The 19,115-nt window shown below is 39.1% G+C and overlaps 1 protein-coding gene across 4 annotated transcripts in view; it reads right to left on the bottom strand.

Moving 5' to 3' along the window:
* dennd2b (DENN domain containing 2B) overlaps nucleotides 1–19,114 on the bottom strand; it is a 51,569-nt gene extending 32,455 nt beyond the window's left edge. Inside the window, exons 1-3 of one of the 4 annotated variants that reach the window (XM_058628849.1) lie at nucleotides 19,033–19,114; nucleotides 17,596–17,695; nucleotides 1,775–1,876 (exon numbers count right to left, since the gene is read on the bottom strand). In XM_058628849.1, the coding sequence (XP_058484832.1) occupies nucleotides 1,775–1,848 (74 nt within the window). In that variant the 5' untranslated portion in view covers nucleotides 1,849–1,876; nucleotides 17,596–17,695; nucleotides 19,033–19,114. Of the gene's footprint in view, nucleotides 1–1,774; nucleotides 1,877–11,541; nucleotides 11,746–17,595; nucleotides 17,696–19,032 lie in introns of those variants that run through there. The other 3 variants (XM_058628848.1, XM_058628845.1, XM_058628846.1) reach the window with 3 other exon arrangements.
* Nucleotide 19,115: the final 1 nt, after the last annotated feature.

Raw genomic sequence — 19,115 nt, 5'->3', positions numbered from 1 at the left:
ACTTATAAGTCTGACAAATTAAAACCATATTGGTTCTCTGGCAAAACTCAAAACTAGACGTCAGCTATGGGAAGCAGTGACTCTGATGTTTAACATCAGTGGAACGTTTTAGTGACAACCAGATCGTGAAAACCCAACATTTCTGAAATTGTGACAAGCATGTGTTTGCTTGGTTACATACAAATTCAAAGTTTTTGTGAAATGTGCTTCTTAGCTGACCACTCACGCTGGTTTGTTGACCATTAATCCCCTTAAAGTGTAGTTGAATCTGATCTGCTTACAAAGCAGCAGACTTGATCCACTGCAAAAGTAAGCGCAGCCACAAAAGAAGATGGATTTCCGAATATTACAACCTATTTTAGCTAGAATTACTCCTCGTGCTGTAAAGTGAAGACCTCGGTACAAAGACATCTTGAATGGAGACAAGAAAAAGAAACTATGAGCAGAATTTAAGTATATTTAGAACTTGAGGACTTTCAGGGGTTTGTAGTGGTCTGGATCATGCCTGTATAAATAAGCCCAGTTCAGTCAGCTTCAGACGAGCCGGCCACACATAAAGTACTGTACAAAGACTCAGAGCCAGTCACGACCTGGTCTCTGGCTTTCCCTCAGGCTTCCAGGGCACGCAGACCACAAGCCACTTCCTCTGACTGACCAGGACAGAGAAAGCAGAGGGATCACAGGACGAGCTCTTCGACTGTTCTCTGTAAACTTCACATATTGTTAAGTTCTACGTTAATCTGAACTCAATTCAGCACTAATTTAACTCAAGTTTAGGAGGATATGTGGGCCCAATAAATCTCTGGATATAGAACAGCAGTCAGGGTAGTATGAGCTTATATATATATATATATATATATATACATTATCTTTTTGTTTGCTTGTAGCTTGTAGGTTTTATTTGTTTTTTTTGCCTCTAAAGTTCAGTGTGGGTGTAATTTCTCCTAAAAACTGTGGCGCATTCCTACACATCTAACACCTCTCCATGTGTTACAATATGAACCCTTAAGGCCTTTCACAATCTCAAGTGTTATGATGATATTTGTCAAGAGGGACTTTAAAACTGAAGAATTATCATGTTAGAGTAAGATAACCAGCAGCATGAGAGAGCTTTATGCTCGACTGATCACTGTTTTTCAAACATACTTTCACCAGGTTTATCACAGAATCTGTTTCATCAATACATAAATAATGATATTTATCTTGATCATTAGTGTTATGATTAGTTTACAACAACAGCACTTCGTTTTTCATCTACCAACTTGGTTTAAGTTAACACCAGACAGTCAGAAACACAGCTGCTTTTTCCCTGCTGCTACCGAGACTGTATTTAAATCAAATTTGAGCTTGCTATAAATTCACAGGATGATAGATGTGTGAGAAATGAATCCTGCAGATATCACATATCATTCCCAAAGTTAGTTTTTGTCCCCCAGCAGGACACAATCAGCTCTCGACATGCTAACACAAGCTCCAGCTCACTACTCACAGTTCAGAGTTGGATGGGGCCCTTGTCCAGGATACGGGATTGTACTTGCAAGAGCTTTGGGAGTGTAATCATGACTGACAATCCCGGGTCTTACACATGAGGTAAAAATAAAGAGAAAGCTACTACAGACTGATCCCTTAGGTGGTTGAAAATAAATATTACTGCAGGTACAGTTTAAAAAATGAATCTAATCAAATGAATCTAGTCAGGTGGACTTTCCGAAATCGTGCAACATGACTGAAAGTGCAGATTAACCAACCCGACCCTGTCCCACGTGTCACTGACCTTTCGGGGGCTTCTCGGGAAGTTTTACCCCCTCCTGCACGAGGCACAGCCTTGGAACTCTTGTTGGCTGTCATGTTGGTCTGCGAACCACCACCTCACCTGCTGGACAAACACAAGGATGTCAGACATTTAACGAGCGGCAGCATTTCTGCAAACACACAAACACGGGCTGATATCGCAAACTCGTTTCAGTTAAGTTATGTGTGAAATATGTGTGAAATTAAGTCGGAGCCAATATTGATTGTAATGATAAATCCAGGGCCTAAAACCAGATGACCTACATTCCTCCAAGACCACAGCACAGCCAAGACAAAAGTGGGAGTGCCATTAGTCTGAACAGGTCACCTCTTGTTACCAAACATGGCTACACCAAACTTTTTTTTATGTTTTATGAAGGTGTAACTCTGCCTTTTCGTGCCAGCAGGTAAACACTAGCATCTGTAATAATGATAGGATTATACCAGGAATGCATTATAGGTTCTGACACTAATAACTTACAGCTATGTTTCATGATCACAAATGAACATGAACTATTACACTTTTGAAAAAGACAATGCCGACTCTCCACAGTCAGTGGCATAACTCACACAGCAGGTCGGACGTACTGAGCCAGAGTTTATCTGTCACTTCGGACATGTCTGTTATTGCCTCAAACTGCAGCATTTCCAGCAGGTTCTCAGGTCTACATTCACATGTGGACAGAAAACCATTAATCGTGCAGCTGCTACCCAGTCATTGGTCCCGCAACGAGTAAACCAAGAGAATACGTAACTGAGTGGTTTATTTGGAGGCGACCAAGTGCATGTCATGGCTGATTTAATCTATAACCACAATGGTTAACCGAACCAGCATACCTTGCTGCCTTGAGGTGCACACAGACTCCAACACGATCCAACAACAGCAACTAAAACTCTCATGTCCGTCACGATGTCACAACCTTGAGTATCTACCAATCCCGATATCAGGCCGATACAGTTATTTTAAAGCTGTTAACAACATAGTATCGTATGGGCTCATCCCTAGTTCAAAGAAATCACACCAAAACGCAGTCAATCTAAACTATTACCTGGTGTTATTTAAAATTAAAGTTTATAGATCACAACTGGACACAAGTTGTGTAGTAGCTTTTTCCTTTTCAATGTGGCAACAATTAATAAGGTTGCACTTTGTAATAATAAGAAACAAATTGTGTTTGAAGCTGAAACAATTATTCGATTAATCGGTTTGAAGCTTTTTTCATGATTAAAACAAGATTTTTGATTGTTTTAGCTTCTTAAATGTGAATATTTTCTTCATTTCTTTGCCCCAAATTACAAAGAAATCATTAAAAGTGAATCATTTTGGTTCGTGGACAAAAACATTTGAGAACATCATCATTTCTAGGTTTGACGAACACTGATCAACTATTTTTTTTTAGTGTTTTCTGACATTTTATGGCCCAAACGATCACTCGATTAATCGTGAAAATAATCGACAAATTAATCGATTGTGAAAATAATGGTTAGTTGCAGCTCTAGATGCTAAAAACATAGGTTGGTTAAACCACCTAACCAACCTATGATTGATACTTGACAGTCAATCATTTTAAGACACGGAAAAGTGCTCACAGTAAAAAACAACTGATTAAAAAAGAGTTTTTTTCTTTCCTGAACCTAATCTCAAATGATTCCATCAGAGAGTTAACATCACCCTGCACTCTGAAGGCCATTGCCCCCTGAAAATCACTTTATGAAACGCTTTGACCCTTTCAAGAAAGTTCAAAGTGATTGTTGTGCTGCATAAGGAAGTCAAACGGAGAATCCCTAGAGATCAGAGGTGGAGGATGGGAGGGTGCATTGGCAGCATGACTTGTTTACAGGAAGTTGTTGTATGAAGAAGTCAGCCAACCAGTAGTGGAGCTGAGTCCTATAGAGACAGATGGAGAGAGCGAGGGAGCATTCCTGCTGTCAGCTATTTCCTGTGACTGTGGACTGTGTTAAGAGGACCGGGCATGCATCATTATTTTTGATCTAATACAAAGACCCGTCCTGCCCTGTCCTGATTACAACTCATCTCTACTGTTGTCAACCTGTATTTTAAAGCTGTGGAGGGAAATGAAAAATGTACTTATGTCCAAGTTTTACACCTACAGCTAAGGAACCTGTGGAATTAATCAAGTTTATATTAAAAAACAGTCTACAAATGTGAAATATGCAGATGAGTAATGCCTAAAAATGTAGAAAACAGAGAATATTATACATAAATTATATACAAAAATAATTCAGCTCTACGCACATTCTTGCCCATATGAAGGCAAGAATGTTTATCTTTCATGTTATTGTTGTCATTTTTTTTTGGACCGACAAAGTAAGAACCACAGAAATAGGTCAAAGACGACCGAAACGGACTCTTGCAGTGTAAACGCCAAGGCGTTAGCCAACTGACTTCCTGAGACCCGATAGCATCTCCTCACACGAAATCACAGGCTGTAAACAACCACAGCTCGGAAAACTCCGGAGTAACTTTGAAAGTGCATTCAGCCAAATTCAAGACACATTTTTCCCTGACATGTGTGAACCAGAGGGGAGCCAACAATCAGCAGCTTTAGTGCTGATGGAGACGTTGCTTCATCACCCATGACTTGACATTAACTGGTGTTTTACAGGGTGATGCGGGGCATGAAATAAGGCTGTCACTGTTCTCACTGCACAAAGGCTTCATACCACTGTGATATGAACCACCATGCCGTTAATATAATCTACTTTTAAACTGCTGGCCTGCTGTTCCTGCTTGTTTTCTCAGGCACGTCCAGTGTAAATGACCTTAAGCCCGGCCAACATGACATAACCCACCAGGACATTATCATTTTAAAAATGAGCTATTTCTCGTCCTCCTCCTTCTCAGGTTCTGGCAGCAGCAACAAAAAGCTGAGAAACAGGAAGAGAAGGAGAAGTCACTGCAGACTACACAAATCTGACATCTTAGCCTCAGCAGCTGATATGACAGGAGTGGCGAATTAAACACATCCGTTAAGCCCACAACAGTGTGGCTGACAAGGCAAGAATGCTAATGTAAGCTTTAGCTGGAACTGCTATCAGCACATGGAAATATAAAGCAAAATTAACATTACTGAAAAGTAAGAGTTTTAAGCTCTGTTTTTGACAAACATTAAAGTCGTTTTCCCCTGGTTGAGGGAAGTAAACCAACAAAATGTGATATTTCTATGATTTTTTCACATACTTATTATATCTGATACTTGTATTTCATTATTATCAGATATTAAAATAGCAGAAAAATAATGAGAAACAAATGTGAATTGTTTCCACAGAGATCGGAGAATGTTTCACTACAGCAGTTTGTAAATATGTCATCTTTTCTTTGTTACAGAGCATCTTTAACATCTCTTAGAAACCCTATCAGAAACTGGAAAACACTGGCAACATATTTCAGAACACAAACAGCCTTTGTCTCTCTGTAAACACAATCACAGAGCATTGTGATGCATGTTATGATCAATATTCAATCTTGACAGGACAGTAACATTCTCTCTACTCAACACAGAGAGATGAAAAAGGCCAGAGTTTTCTTACTCGAAAACAAATCCTGAAAGTCAACGTTCAAACGCCATCATCTTCATGACCAAAAGTCCATTTCCAGAATAATGAAGCGATTGCCTGACAGAGAAATCAATGACTGATATTTTCCTCAGCAACGTGAGCGTATTCATGGAATGGGGAATATAACAGTGTCTCCATTAGACTACAGTATGTCAGTATGTGGGCTGGAATAAAAGGGCCCTTTGTAAGTGTTCAATATATCCTTGAGAGAGACGTGGTTCCAAAGCAAGTCTTATCACTCACTGCGCGTTAGGCGTTAGGCATTAACTGGTTATAGTTAAGGTTCGAGACAGTGCTTTGTTTTAAGCTGTACAAATGAATGTAAGTCAATGAAGTGTCCTAAGGAGAATAGCTACGCAAACCTGTGTGTGTGTGTCTAAAACTGGGGGCGACTCAATTAGTTAAAATATCTTTCTAAATAGATTCCAAACATCCTTGGCCCTGTCACGTTTGACAGATCATCCGATAGACTGTTCACTCAACTACACGCAGGAATGTGGCTAATACTGCTCCATCCATCAGAGCGTGGCTGAATTTAAAATATTAAAGAATGTTTTCAGAGGGTGAAAGAAAACACACAGGACAGGGCCAGAAACACCTGGACCTAACGCTGAGAGCCTCTTTCTCATTCATCTACACAGAAATATGCACTCTGTCAGCACCTGGCACTGCGTGTTCGGTCTGTGAGCGCACGGCAGGATTTTATAATAACGTAGTAACGGATGAACATTCATTAACCTGTGACTCTGAAACTTAACAGCTTCAATGGACAGAAGCTAAAACTTCATTCCTCCGTCTCTTACTGCGCCAATTTTTCTGTCCGACCTTGTTCTTTATTCCTGCTGATCAGCAACCTGACTTCAAGGTTTTTAAAACCAAAGAAAAAAAAACACTGCAAGGTTTACAGGCAGCCAAGAAGCACTGGGAAAAGGAAGGAGTGAAAAACTCTCTGCTGATTCTCAACTCTTTCCACAACTGTCAAGGAGAAATGAGCACACGAGCCCACACACTGATCCATGCCATTGTTTCAGCATCGGCAGAAAGACCAGTTTTGTCCCCGATGGACAAAAAGATACTTGAGCTGGTGAAAAATCTGGAACTGGAATTGCAAAGTTATTCTGGTAGAGGGGAATCCCGCTCCCCGCAAAACATTTACACGTGAACTGTGCTTTTAAGATGTACATAAAACCTCTGCCAAGGCCGGCAACTGCCAACATTCCCATCTGAAACAGAGAGAGTGGTATATTCTGAATACACTCGATACATATGCTGTTCAGTCGGCCTCCTTACATGGTAATCCACAACCTCTCTGTGTGACTACATGTAAAAGAAAACCACCAAGGTCGATGCTACTGGCAGTTGCACACACCCATGCCTGAATAATGAGACATTCACCGCATTCACCATGTAAATATACTGTATTTCTCAATTGACCAGGTGGATCTAAGTCTTGGTACCGTTTCAGCCATTTCAGCCTTTTCTTCCCTGAGTAATCATCGCACCATATTTTTTTCTTTGAGAAAAAGAAGGAAAAATCCCTCCGTTGTAACCTAGATATGAGCATGCACAGCTGCAGCTGCAGACACGGTGGAAAACAAGCTTAGATCCATCTGAGCTGCAGCAGGGGGGCCAGAATTTGTGTCAGCGAGGTGACCCCTGACTCAAAAGTCTCCTCCGAGGACAAAGGATGTAGATATGATCGTGTGTCTTAAGGTTCCACTTCAAATGACTGCCAAAACATTTCACAAGCAACTGATCAGCGTAATGAAAATGCCCCGTAACGTCATCGCTGACTCAAAAATCAATGTCCACCACATCACATCAACAGACCCACTTTCATGACGTAAGCCTATAGCATCTATCAAACAGTCACAGTTTACATCCACGTCTGCTCAGGCGGACATAATATGTGCAGATAAGACTTTGGAGGAGTTTAATAAAAAGTCTTATAGCAAATGAATTCTTGAGCTATCGCCAAAAATGTGTTTTATCAGTTCCAGTCCATGTGAACCATTGTGCCAGATGTAATTAAATTCCATCCCAGCATTCTTGTATAATGGCATTCACAGTTGCGCTACAACTAACTAACTGCTTTCATTGTGGAAGAATCTGTTTATTTTCTTTCTTGATTGGGTCAGTTTGTGATGGGGATTTATGGCATTTAGTTTTCATAATGTCACATTAATGCGTCCTTCTTCTCCGTCATTCCTTCCTGTTCTTTCTCCATTCCTGACCTCTTCAACTTGTTAGTACATGCTTAAAATATCTGATAATGGGGAACAAAACGTCAACAGTTTATTTCCCAAAACCTCAAAATGACGAAATCCTCTAAAGTTTTGCTTTGTCCACAAACCGGAGATATTTATTTTTTATGTTTTCATTGTGACAGAAGAGAAAAATATTCACATTAAAGACTGTGAGGAATCTGAGAACTAGACTCACTATCACCTTGACCTCTGACTGCTAATATCTTATCAGTTCATCCTTGATTTCAGCAGAACTTTAGGAAATTCCCAAGGTATTACAGTGATACTGTGTCCAAGTATGAGCAAACTCAAAACATGACGCTTCCTGCTTATGAGGTCACCGAAGCAGAAACATAAAGTCAAACTAATCTTTCAGTCAACTGATGATCCTTACTAACCATTAAACAGGAGGAAGATATTTCATTAATCTGATAATTAAATGCACAAATTAGAGTTTCTAAGAAAAACAGACGATTGTAAACTCACTTTAGCTAATACTGCAGATTCCACTGCACGGACACTTTTAACTTGAGTGCTCAGTAATTGATTACTTGAAAACGTGTTCCCGGACAAAGCAGGCTGTCTACGTTTTAAAATGCTTTAAGACGAGACATGAGTCATTTATGCTGAAACAAACCTGTAAAGGCTGAAAGGTTAAAGAGAAGACATAAAACTGGTGGTGTGCTGCTACTACAATAATAAAGTCAACAAATAAAGACATCACAAATCCCAACTTAATGTGCAATGCATGAGGGGATTAAGTTGAATACACACAAGGCTTGAATGGCGCTGTAGCTGCCTGCTAATCAATATCATTACTTTAAATAAAAACCAAAGAAATGCCAGTGAAGAGGAGCCATGATAACTCCTCATAGCCGCATATCCTGACCCCAACTCTTATTCTGCTATGTTTATTCCAGCACTTAACAATGTCCCTGGTGCTTCTCGGACAAGGACACTTTGTCTTGTTCCAATAAAGTCAAATTTAAGATGGTTATGACCAGTCTGTATATTCTGTTTTCCGTCTGCTCTGACATTGAGGAACATGTGCGGAATCAGGCGTGAGATTTTACGCTAAATGCTTTGTGTTGACGTAGAGCTTTTCTAGTCTTGATGAACTACTTTCATAACATCTATTTCAACCTCTCATCTTTCATACTATTCACACGCTTCTGGCACACGGATGGGACTATAAAACTTCCAATGTCCAGTACCGATATCAAAAAGTCGAGTATCTACCGATACCGATATTAGTCCAATACAGTCATTTTAGACCATTAATGAACGTATATACACATTTGTGCTGACTCATTGTGTAACAGATATCGTTCTCCCAAAAAAGAGGAAATAAACAGCCCAAACATGACTCAGCTAAAATGCGTTTGCTGATTTCCATTTCCGTTTTCACACTCTGTGCATAGTGAAGCATACAATATGTAGGATTTTTGAATTGTATCGGATTCTGCATTTTAATCAGTCCGATACGGATTCTCATCCCTAACATCTAAGTAACATCACGTTATTTAAGTTTCCAGGACACGTGAATGTATCAGCTCAAAAGCTGGTGTCGAATGTTCTCTTATCTTAATTAGAGGTTTGGGGTAAGGTCTTATTCTCATGGATAAAATCCCAATCCGCAAAATCTGCTAAAACCACATGTGACAGTCATATGTCAAAATGTACAGCTACAACACATTTTATTCATTTCAATAATCTCTGAACTGACAAGACTTTTAACACCATATCAGAAAAAAAACTTCCATGACTGACTGACTAAAGGAACGACCTCCAGAAATAACCATCCATTATCCATCAACACCTGAAAACACACATCACGTGACCACTCACATACACTGGTTGGGTGTGTGTGTGTCGGTGTAAACAGGAAGCACATTGTCTGCGTCGCAGTTATTGTTGGTGTGACTGAAAGCAAAGAGCGTTGCAATGCTTTCCAGGTACTCCACCAGGAAGCGCACATGGGTGTTTCCAAAAGTCTCCGTTTCTGCCTGTCCAAACTCAAACACAACCAACTAAAACCGGGTCAGCAGGAAAAAGCATTCTATTATAGGAGCTGGAACAACATGCATGAAGGTAGAAGAGTGTTTCTGTGAATCAAGTCCAAATGATGTGCAGCTGATTTTCCCTTCAGAAATATGTTAAACAAAGCTATTCCTTCAAAAGTGCTCTGGGACAAACAGTGTCAGATCTTATTTTCTCTCAGACTCCATGTGTAAGTGCCATTTTCAATAAATCATGGACAGACACATGGATGGTACCAGGAAAGACACAAGGAACTCTTAGTGGAAAGTCGAGGAAACCACAGTCAGCTTTAAAGTGGCTGGGTATACGCCAGGCTTATTCCTGTTAAAGTGAATAGAAAACAGAAAAAGAACTTCCTCAGTAGCTTCATGTTTTCAGAGCCGTCAGTGAGAGTGGAAACTCATTGTTTGGTCTGCACAATACAACGTTTAAGAGGGAGAGAGAGTGAGGGCTGAAGAAACCCAGTCACAGTGGTGGGTTTGCATTTTACCGAGTTAGATAAGACCAGAAGGACTTCAGATATAATCTGTGAGGAGCTTGTATAAACAGTCATGGCAGTCTTAAAGTATGTAAGTCTGTTTCTGTCAGTGTTGTTGTATACATGTAGATTTCTTACTACTTTAATCATTGGATGCACTTAGAATTTTAGATTATTGTCTTCCAGTAAGACAATAATCTAAAATTCTAAATGCATCCAATGATGATTTATGAATGACTTAGTTTTGAGGTTCCTCTACCTGTATTTGCACTAAATAAAACTTCTTGTTCACTATGTTTTTTGTTTGTTTTGTTGCTTAATATTTACAACTTTTGTTAAATAGGGTTGATTTTAAGCAGGACTGAGGACTTCACCAATTCAAACCATCAAAATATGAACTAATACACTCAACTAAAGATATGAATTCAAACATGAATGTATTAATTTTTTTATTTAATTTGACATAACGTAGATCAAATCCATCAAATAATAGAAGTTGCAACATTTGCAAGTTGCTCAAATTCAAATAGGTGAAATGACCAGTTTCAATTCAAATAAAAAAAAAAGATGTTATGGTTTCATAACATCTTTGAGGAAAAGGAATCTTCATACTTCCTCCACCACTCACCTACATGTATATATGCAGCTACTTACATTATTAAGCATTAAAGCGCACAATGATTGACTCACACACACACATACAAATTGCATAAACATTCACATTTTTGTCATTTCAAGTGATAACAACTATTCACAATCCAGAGTTGAAGCCATTCTCAAGGATAGTGTTCTTCATTCACTATGACACACACACACACACACACACACACACAGGGCCATGTATTGACTTTCATTCATTTGAGCAGTCTAAACAAAGCTTCACCACTAATCTTAATCATAACCAGTTCACGTTTAAGCCTAATGTTAACCTCACCACAACTCACGTCTTAATCCTAACTTTAAACTAGTTCTTCAGAAAAGAGGTTCTGCCTCATTAGGACCAGGTTTTGGTCTCCATGGGGACAAGTGGTCCTGGAAACAGTGGGTGTTTGTAATAGAAAAGGTCCCAAAGAGGTAAGAAAAACAAGTCTACACACACACACACACACACACACACACACACACAGAGGGTCTGATGTTACAGACTGCTTTACTGCACTTCATCGTTTATGTCGATGACCAAATATGGACATATGGAGATTAGCGCTACATTTAAACGCACCTTCCATCTTCTTCAATGGTCACATTAACACCGATTACATGGAGGTTCAAAGGTCAACCTCGCTGCTTTTATTCTCCGCTAACTTGAAGAGAAAAAGAAAACAGGAGGAGAAAAAAAAGAAAAAGTTTGACCTTCCTGCAGCGACAGCGCTTGAATAACGGTTCAAAAAATCCGGCGGCTTTTACCTCCGTGTTTCTGCTCACATCCATGGCTGCAGCCGCTGACATTTTGAGATTATAATCCCTTTGAGACAAACAAATCCTGTTGCGTCTACGCTTTGAAAAACTTTGGCTGCTTTTGCCGGATACCTGCCCTTCTCAATAAACTCCGACTCATGTCTTTCCAAGCAAAACCGACACACACAAAAAAAAACTCCAGCCTGCCTCCTCTTTCACAGAGTGGGAGGCAGGACTTGTTGCCATGGAGATGGGTAGTTTGCCCCCCTCGCTCTCCTAGAGATTTGCCCCTCTGCCCTCCTCAGCTCTGCATTCAGCCTCTCTCTCTCTCTCTCCCTCTCTCTGTTTATTGTCCTGGTGGAGTGAGGAGAGTGAGGATTGTGAGGAGAGCAGATGAATATTCATCTGCTGAAGAGAACAGACCATGTTTCCAGCGCTGCGACACATTGTTATGCTGAAATCCTCCCATGGTCTACAGGAATACATTACACTCACACACACACACACACACACAAAGATGTCTTTCATGTGTCAGAGATGAATGTGGGACCAAACTGCAGCACAGTCAGACACTTTCACTGAGTATTTTCACAAATTAGCGACAGATTAATCCATCAACCATTTATTTTTTGTCATTTTCTGATAATGATCCTCAGACAAAAGTAATTATTTGTTGTTTTACGGCAGTTGCATTACTGCCTTCTTCTTAGAACTTTTTTAACAAATTTTTTTCTGTTCCTGTTTAGTAAAAGAGCTGCCGTTTCTTTTTGACGACCTGTTTCATGTATTCATTAGCAGAGGTGGAAAGTAATGAATTACATTTACTCGCGTTGCTGTAATTGAGTAGGTTTTTTATGTACTTGTACTTTTTAAAGTTGTTTTTAAAATGTGTAATTTTACTTTTACTTAAGTATTTATTTGGGGGGGAAGTACTGTCCTTTGCTATGAAAAGATGTTGGCCTGAATTAAGGTCCCTGAGTGAGTGAGAAAGTTAAAGCATTTGTGACCTTTGACCCATATTGACTTATACATTATGTGTTTACATATTTTATTTTGTCAGCACTTTCATTTGTAAAGGTTTGCCTTTCATTAAAAACAATTCATGTGAGATTTGTGTCCCTTTTTGTCCTTTTTGCACGACACAAGAAAGAACCTTGTTAAAAAAGTAACTAAGTAACTTTTACTCTGAGTACATTTTAAACAAGCTACTTTTTACTTTAACTTGAGTACATTTTTAGACTAGTACTTTTACTTGTGCTTGAATAAAGTTGTATCAAACTATTTAATTAAGTAGAATATTTCAGTACTCTTTCCACCTGTTTATTAGTTAGTTTCTACATTATTTAAATTATAATAAGTGCAAAAGTGAAGACACAAAATGCAGATTTGAGAAAATAAAAGTCAGACCAGTGAATGTTGTTCACTGGTCTTAAAGCTAGAGTGCAAGATTAATTAGTTATTAACTGATTACTGAATTAACTGTCAATTTGATAATCGATTAATAGAGAGTGTTTGACAGTGTTTTTTTTAAATAATTAGCTTCTTAAATGTGAATATTTTCTGGTTTCTTTGCTCCAAATATCAAAGGAATCATTAAAATGGAATAATTTTATTTTGTGGACTAAACAAGACATTGGAGAACATCATCATCTCCAGGTTTGGTAAACACAGATCAAGTCCGTGTTAACAAGTCTCGAATCATCGAGGAAATACTACCACTGATGCATGCAAGTATAAGTAAAAGTACACTCATACTGGTACTTTTAGGGTGATTGCTAAAGGGAGAAGTCAAAAAAAGAAGATACTAGTACTTATTATTATCTATATTATATATTATCTGCAGAGCAACTATGTCTTTCGCTGTCACACGACTGCAGACATGTAGTAAAGTAGGAGGTGACGTTACGCATGACTGCAGTAATACAACTACATCTCCCTGAGCATTTTGTTTTTACTGACCTCCAGTGGTTTAACGTCTGCTCTGTCTGCAGACAGTCACGTCCAGGTGGACTCAGGACCGTGTGACATCACATGGGATTACAAAAGTGACACAGTGTGTCTCATGTGGACACAGTGGAGACAGTGTGGTGTTAAGCGACTCTTTAAAAACAGTGATTTAGTAAATGAGCATAGTTTTCTCCTGGTGGTTGGAGTGGATGTTTTGTTTTTGGTTTCTTCAGTGTCACTGCTTTGGAGCTGAGCTGAACTAAACTAGCTGTGACCACAAAATGTTAATGTTCGCCCAAATGTAATAGGTCACTTAACTCTCCCTGCGCTGTAGCTGTGGGGCCTCAACTGAGCAACAAAGCAAATACAGAAAATTATCCCAAACACACCCAGGATGAGAAAAAGCCACAGAGATGACAAACATCTACAGCCAGGGTCAAAAGGTCAGTGTGGTCAGCAAAAAGGTTCATTAATACAATTTCAAGTGAGTTCACTTTATGTACACTATATTTCACACGTCTCTAAATCCTATGTCATTGTCCTTTCACAATAAAAGACAGCAAAGCTAAGAAAGATGGTTGAAACTAATGAATTTTAGTTTTTTTTGTGTACTTGTACTTTTTAAAGTAACTTTTAAAATGTGTCATTTTACTTTTACTCGAGTATGTTTTTTTTGGAAGTACTGTACTTTAAAAAGGACAGGTGAATGATGAGGACAGTTGAATAAAGAGGACAGGTGAATGATGAGGACAGAAAGGCGAATGATGAGGACAGGTGAGTGATTGAGGACAGGTGAATGACAAGGACAGGTGAATAATGGGGACAATTGATGGGGACAGGTGAATTGGCGTTAATTAGGTCCCTGAGTGAGTGATAAAGTTAAAGAATTTGTGACCTTTGACCCATTTTGACTGATACATTGTGTTTACATATTTTATTTTGTCAGCACTTTCATTTGTAAAGGTTTGCCTTTAATTAAAACCAATTAATGTGAGATTTGTGTCCCTTTTGCATGACACAAGAAAGAGTAGAATATTTCAGTTCTCTTTCCAACTTTGGCCAATTACAGGGGTTAAATCATACATGTTTTATTTAAAATATATGTGACAAAATGCAGGTTGGAGAGACACTACACATGTTGTTTGTGCATCATTTGTTATAAAAACACTGTTATATTTAATCAGAAACAAAGAAGATAAGCCAAACATATTGACCCATAAAATCACTATCATATATCGTCCATCAGTTATACAAAAAAAACATCTCAGTCCACCTCTTATCAGAAACACTACAAAATACACACACACAAAAATGTTAAATATGTGCACTGTATACAACAAATAAGTGGCTGCTGTTGTTGCCAAGCAAACATTGAAGATTTGACTCTGAAATAACAATAACAGCTTCCACACAGTACATCAAATGAGCCAATAAAACGTCCTCATGATACAAAAACAATCCCTCTGGCCCTGAAGGTTATTTGTCATAACATCTTTACACTAAATGTTAAAGCACTGTCCATCCATAAAACCCACTCCTCTCAGTCTCTCGGGCTGTCTTATCGTCCCACACACTTGGGAACAGAGGAAGTCACAAAACCCAGACATCCGTTATCACAGATTTGTCACATGGAGTCAGCAGGAAACCTCCAGCTCTGCCACTGCGCAGCTTTTCTCTGAGACCCACTCGACGGTCTCGTAAAAGACCGTCCTTCCTGAAAACACTGCAAATTCTCACTCTCTATGCACAAAAGATGGAGACACTGGGCTCTTTTTGTGGGATGTTTAACCAGAACATGACCCAGCGCTTTAACTCGTGGTATTCATTGTTCCATTGATCACAGCCCTGTCAGGATTCCTCATTAAAAGCCACATCCTCCTCTTGCATGACACATGAACATGAGAGAAAAGGTCAAATCGCAGCACTCATCTGCTCCAACTACTGCATATAAAGTCACATACATGAAAATCTTAATTCTTAAAGTCTCAGGAGTGACTGCAGAGCTCTGCTGCTGGAAATCTGGGATTTTCTCTTCACCTGTTGCAGCAACAGTGGAATAAGTGCGTTTATTATCCCAAATAAATCACTAAACCTTGTGTGTTTGCCGAGGATCCACTGTGAGTCCCAAATCCTCCGAGGTTTCACAGGGATTATTCCACGGCTCTGTGCAGCTTTTGCCACCTACATGCCAAACATTCATCTCTTTCACCTTCCGCACATTCCAAATGTTTGACGGGGTCGAGGCGGGAAATGCTGCAAATACTTGAACCCGTTTTAGAAAAAGAAAATAAATAAAAGGAGACTGCACACTTACTGGCTGCATATTTAAAAATGTGTAATAGTGTAATAAACACCATGTCAGGGTTTGCGAGGCAGACCTGAGAAACCTAATAAAAGTCCTGGATTAAGATGAGTCAGCGGACGTGTTTAGTCAACACTGCAGCTCTGACAGGGAAAACACAGCCTGTCTCAGGATGAAGACAAAAGATATGACTTAATTATTGTAATAATAGTCATTATTCTTTCTTTTGTTCATAAATAAAACAGGAACTTAAACTTTTTGACTACACATTTAGTTTAATTTAGTTGTTTAGTTCACAAAGTGCAGTTTCTATCCACAGCTATTTTGACTGTTTCTGTTGTTGTTGTTGTTATGAAGGCTGTGGATGTGCTATGTGAGTAAAGATGTGTCACATTTGAGTATTCACATTATTATGATTGACAGACACTGAATCAGGACAGTGATGCATGTGACTCGGTTGTTCTCACGAGATGATTGTAAGCGGATTTGTCGTTCACTCAGACACCATGTAAAGAAATGGTGTTTTGGAATTGCTGCAGCTTCAGTATCACATCACATCACACTGTAGTGGGAGCAGTGGGAGACAATTTGTATTTCTTTATCTGGTTACATTTGACAACTCAGAAACCTTGGAGGGGAAAGGTGTAAGTGTGCGAGTGTAATGTTTCACGTGTGTGTGTGTGTTATCTCTTAAGGAACTATTCTGTTACAAGCACAATGAAGTACTCATGAAGACCAAAGCCTGGTCCTGAGACAGAACCTCATTTCCGAGGAACTGGTTAAGGTTAGGTCTAAGATTTGAATTTGTTTGTGTTGTGTACTTGTATTTGTTACCTCAACACTGACCTTGTCGGAAACCAGTAGTCCTCATGGAGACCAAAACCTGGTCTTAATGAGGCAGAACCTAATCTCTGAGGAACTGGTTAAGGCGTAGGGCTAGGATTTGAAGGTTAGGCATACAGTTATGGTTATGGATAATGTTTAGGCTGTCCAAATGAATGAAAGTCAATGCAGTGTCCTAAGAATAATAGCTGAGCAAATCTTTGTGTGTGTGTGTGTGTACTTGGTATTCCCTATGTTGTGAGGACCTAAATCTGTTTACACACTCACATTATGGGGATTTGTCTTCCTTGTGGGGACATAAATCAAGTCCAAATACAGTAAATGATTACATTTTAATGTGAAAACATGTTTTAAAGTTAGTGTTAGGTTAAGGTTAAGGTTAGGGGTCAGGGTTAGGTCAATAACTGTGGTAAGGGTGAGAGTAAGTCTCCATGAAATTAATGCAAGTCAATGCAATGTCCTCTGAAGTCATGGAAACCAGTGTGTGTGTGTGTGTGTGTGTGTGTGTGTGAGTTTGGCAAAGTGTCACACAAACATTATTAAAGAGTAACTGAAGTGCGACGTGCCGTGACACGAAGTAAAGAAGGTAAACGCAGGTGAGATCATAAACAACATGTGAGGAGCTGCTTCATTTCTAATGTTGGAGAAGGACCAGGTCAGAATCATAGGCTGGGGCGCCCCCTGTAGGCTCATCACTACAGATGCAGCCAGCGCTGAAGCAGAGAGGAACCTCTTTTCCCACCAAATCACCAAACAATGGATTTAATCAGTTTAACAATAAGAGTCAGAGTCTGTGAATAACTGAAGACTCATTCAACAGCACAGCACACAGTCAAAGACAAAGAGAGCTTTCTCCTCCTCCTTATGAACACAGACTCAGTAAAGATGCTACAAACACTTCAAAAGTATGGTTTAAATCCTTAGATATGAACTTATCCAACATTTAAAAGCGCTGAAACAAAAAGACATACCTGCTTGTGTTTGCTGCTGCAGTGTCCGCTCAGAGATCCATTCTTCCACACAGCCTGTGTCGCTTTCTGTCTGTGCAAACTGAAAACTGACTTTTTTTTCCTGCGGGGAAAAAAGAAAAAAAAAAAACAGTCTCCTCAGTATAACTGCATGCAGAGAGAGAGAGAGAGAGAGAGAGAGAGAGGGAGAGGGAGAGAGAGCAGGGGAAAGAGGACTGCACAGGAAATCATGACGCAGCTGTATATGAAAATCACTCAGTGGATCATGTTTGGGCTGATCCATATCTTTTATCCTCACAGACAGCCGGCTAATTAATGCAGCCACACTTTTGTAAAACAGGGTTTTAATGACAACATCAAACTGGCTGTTTCCCAGTGGTTTCCAGATGTTTCTGAGTGCACAAATGTAACTGGGGAGTTTCTGACCGACTGAGCTGGAAATTAGTAACATGTCACCACCACAGTAACTGGAGATGTTCATGTTGCTTTTACCCCCCCCCCCCAAAAAAAAAATTAACCAGAATCCAGATCTTTTTAGAGTCTTCAGAGAAAACAGTGTCCACACACCGAGCGACTGTAACACGGACAGCAATAATCTGATATTAACCGGATTAAAACAGTGATCTGTATAAGACTCTGACATGTAAATAGTATGTTCTGAGCAGAATAAGGTTGGGATATATATGCAACAACTGGATTGAGAGCAGATGTGGTGAAATGGACTTGGAAGGTATACAGATTATTTTTTCTTTCTTTTATTAGTATTAGTAGATTGTTTCACTTTTTACATACGTTGTGTAAAAAGTGTTTCTTTTTTGTTCAAAAGAACCATAAATACTTATTATATTTAGTAAAAATCAAGTAAAAAAAAAGAGTAATCTTACTCACGTTATATGGGCATGTTGACATCTTAATTTAACATCATACTTTAGTTTCTTACAGCAGTGGTCAAGATTCAGATTATTGGTGTCCACCTCAATCTGTAGTCAAGTCGTAATGAATCACAAAAATATCCAGATATTTAGTAACTTTTAATTCTTATCCGTTGTTAAACAGTGTGAATACAAAGCTGGATATCTAACAGGAAGCTTGTCCTGTGACTCTTCAGACTTTCTGGAAGAAGTTTGTCTACATCGTTAATTTAAGAAAAACATTCAGATTAATTAAAAATTAAACAATGAGGGCCCTAAAATTTAAGACTTTATCAGACCCAGATGTGAAAATGCAGTGCATTGCAATGCAATTAATACTTATATATGCTTTTGTTATAAATCCTTCAACGTCTTTTGAGATTAAAGTGTTAAAAAACATAAATCAAACCTATGACAGGGCAGAAATACTGGTTTGTCTGAGGCAGGTTTCACACAGACAAGAGAGAGGTTATGTAACTTAAACTCACTAAAACCAGGTATTATCATTACAGTTGTGAGTTATGTTGACCTGATATTAATCCGGATGTTGAGTAAAATGCAGTTGAAGCTCTTCAAACTGGCTGAAGTCCTGGTTTGGCCCGAGAGCTAATG

The sequence above is a fragment of the Solea solea genome, chromosome 5 (genome assembly GCF_958295425.1).
Source record: "Solea solea chromosome 5, fSolSol10.1, whole genome shotgun sequence".
In the NCBI taxonomy this organism is placed as follows: Eukaryota; Metazoa; Chordata; class Actinopteri; order Pleuronectiformes; family Soleidae; genus Solea; species Solea solea.
The sequence above is the reverse complement of the archived record's forward strand: the minus strand, read 5'-3'. Positions and strand labels throughout refer to the sequence as shown.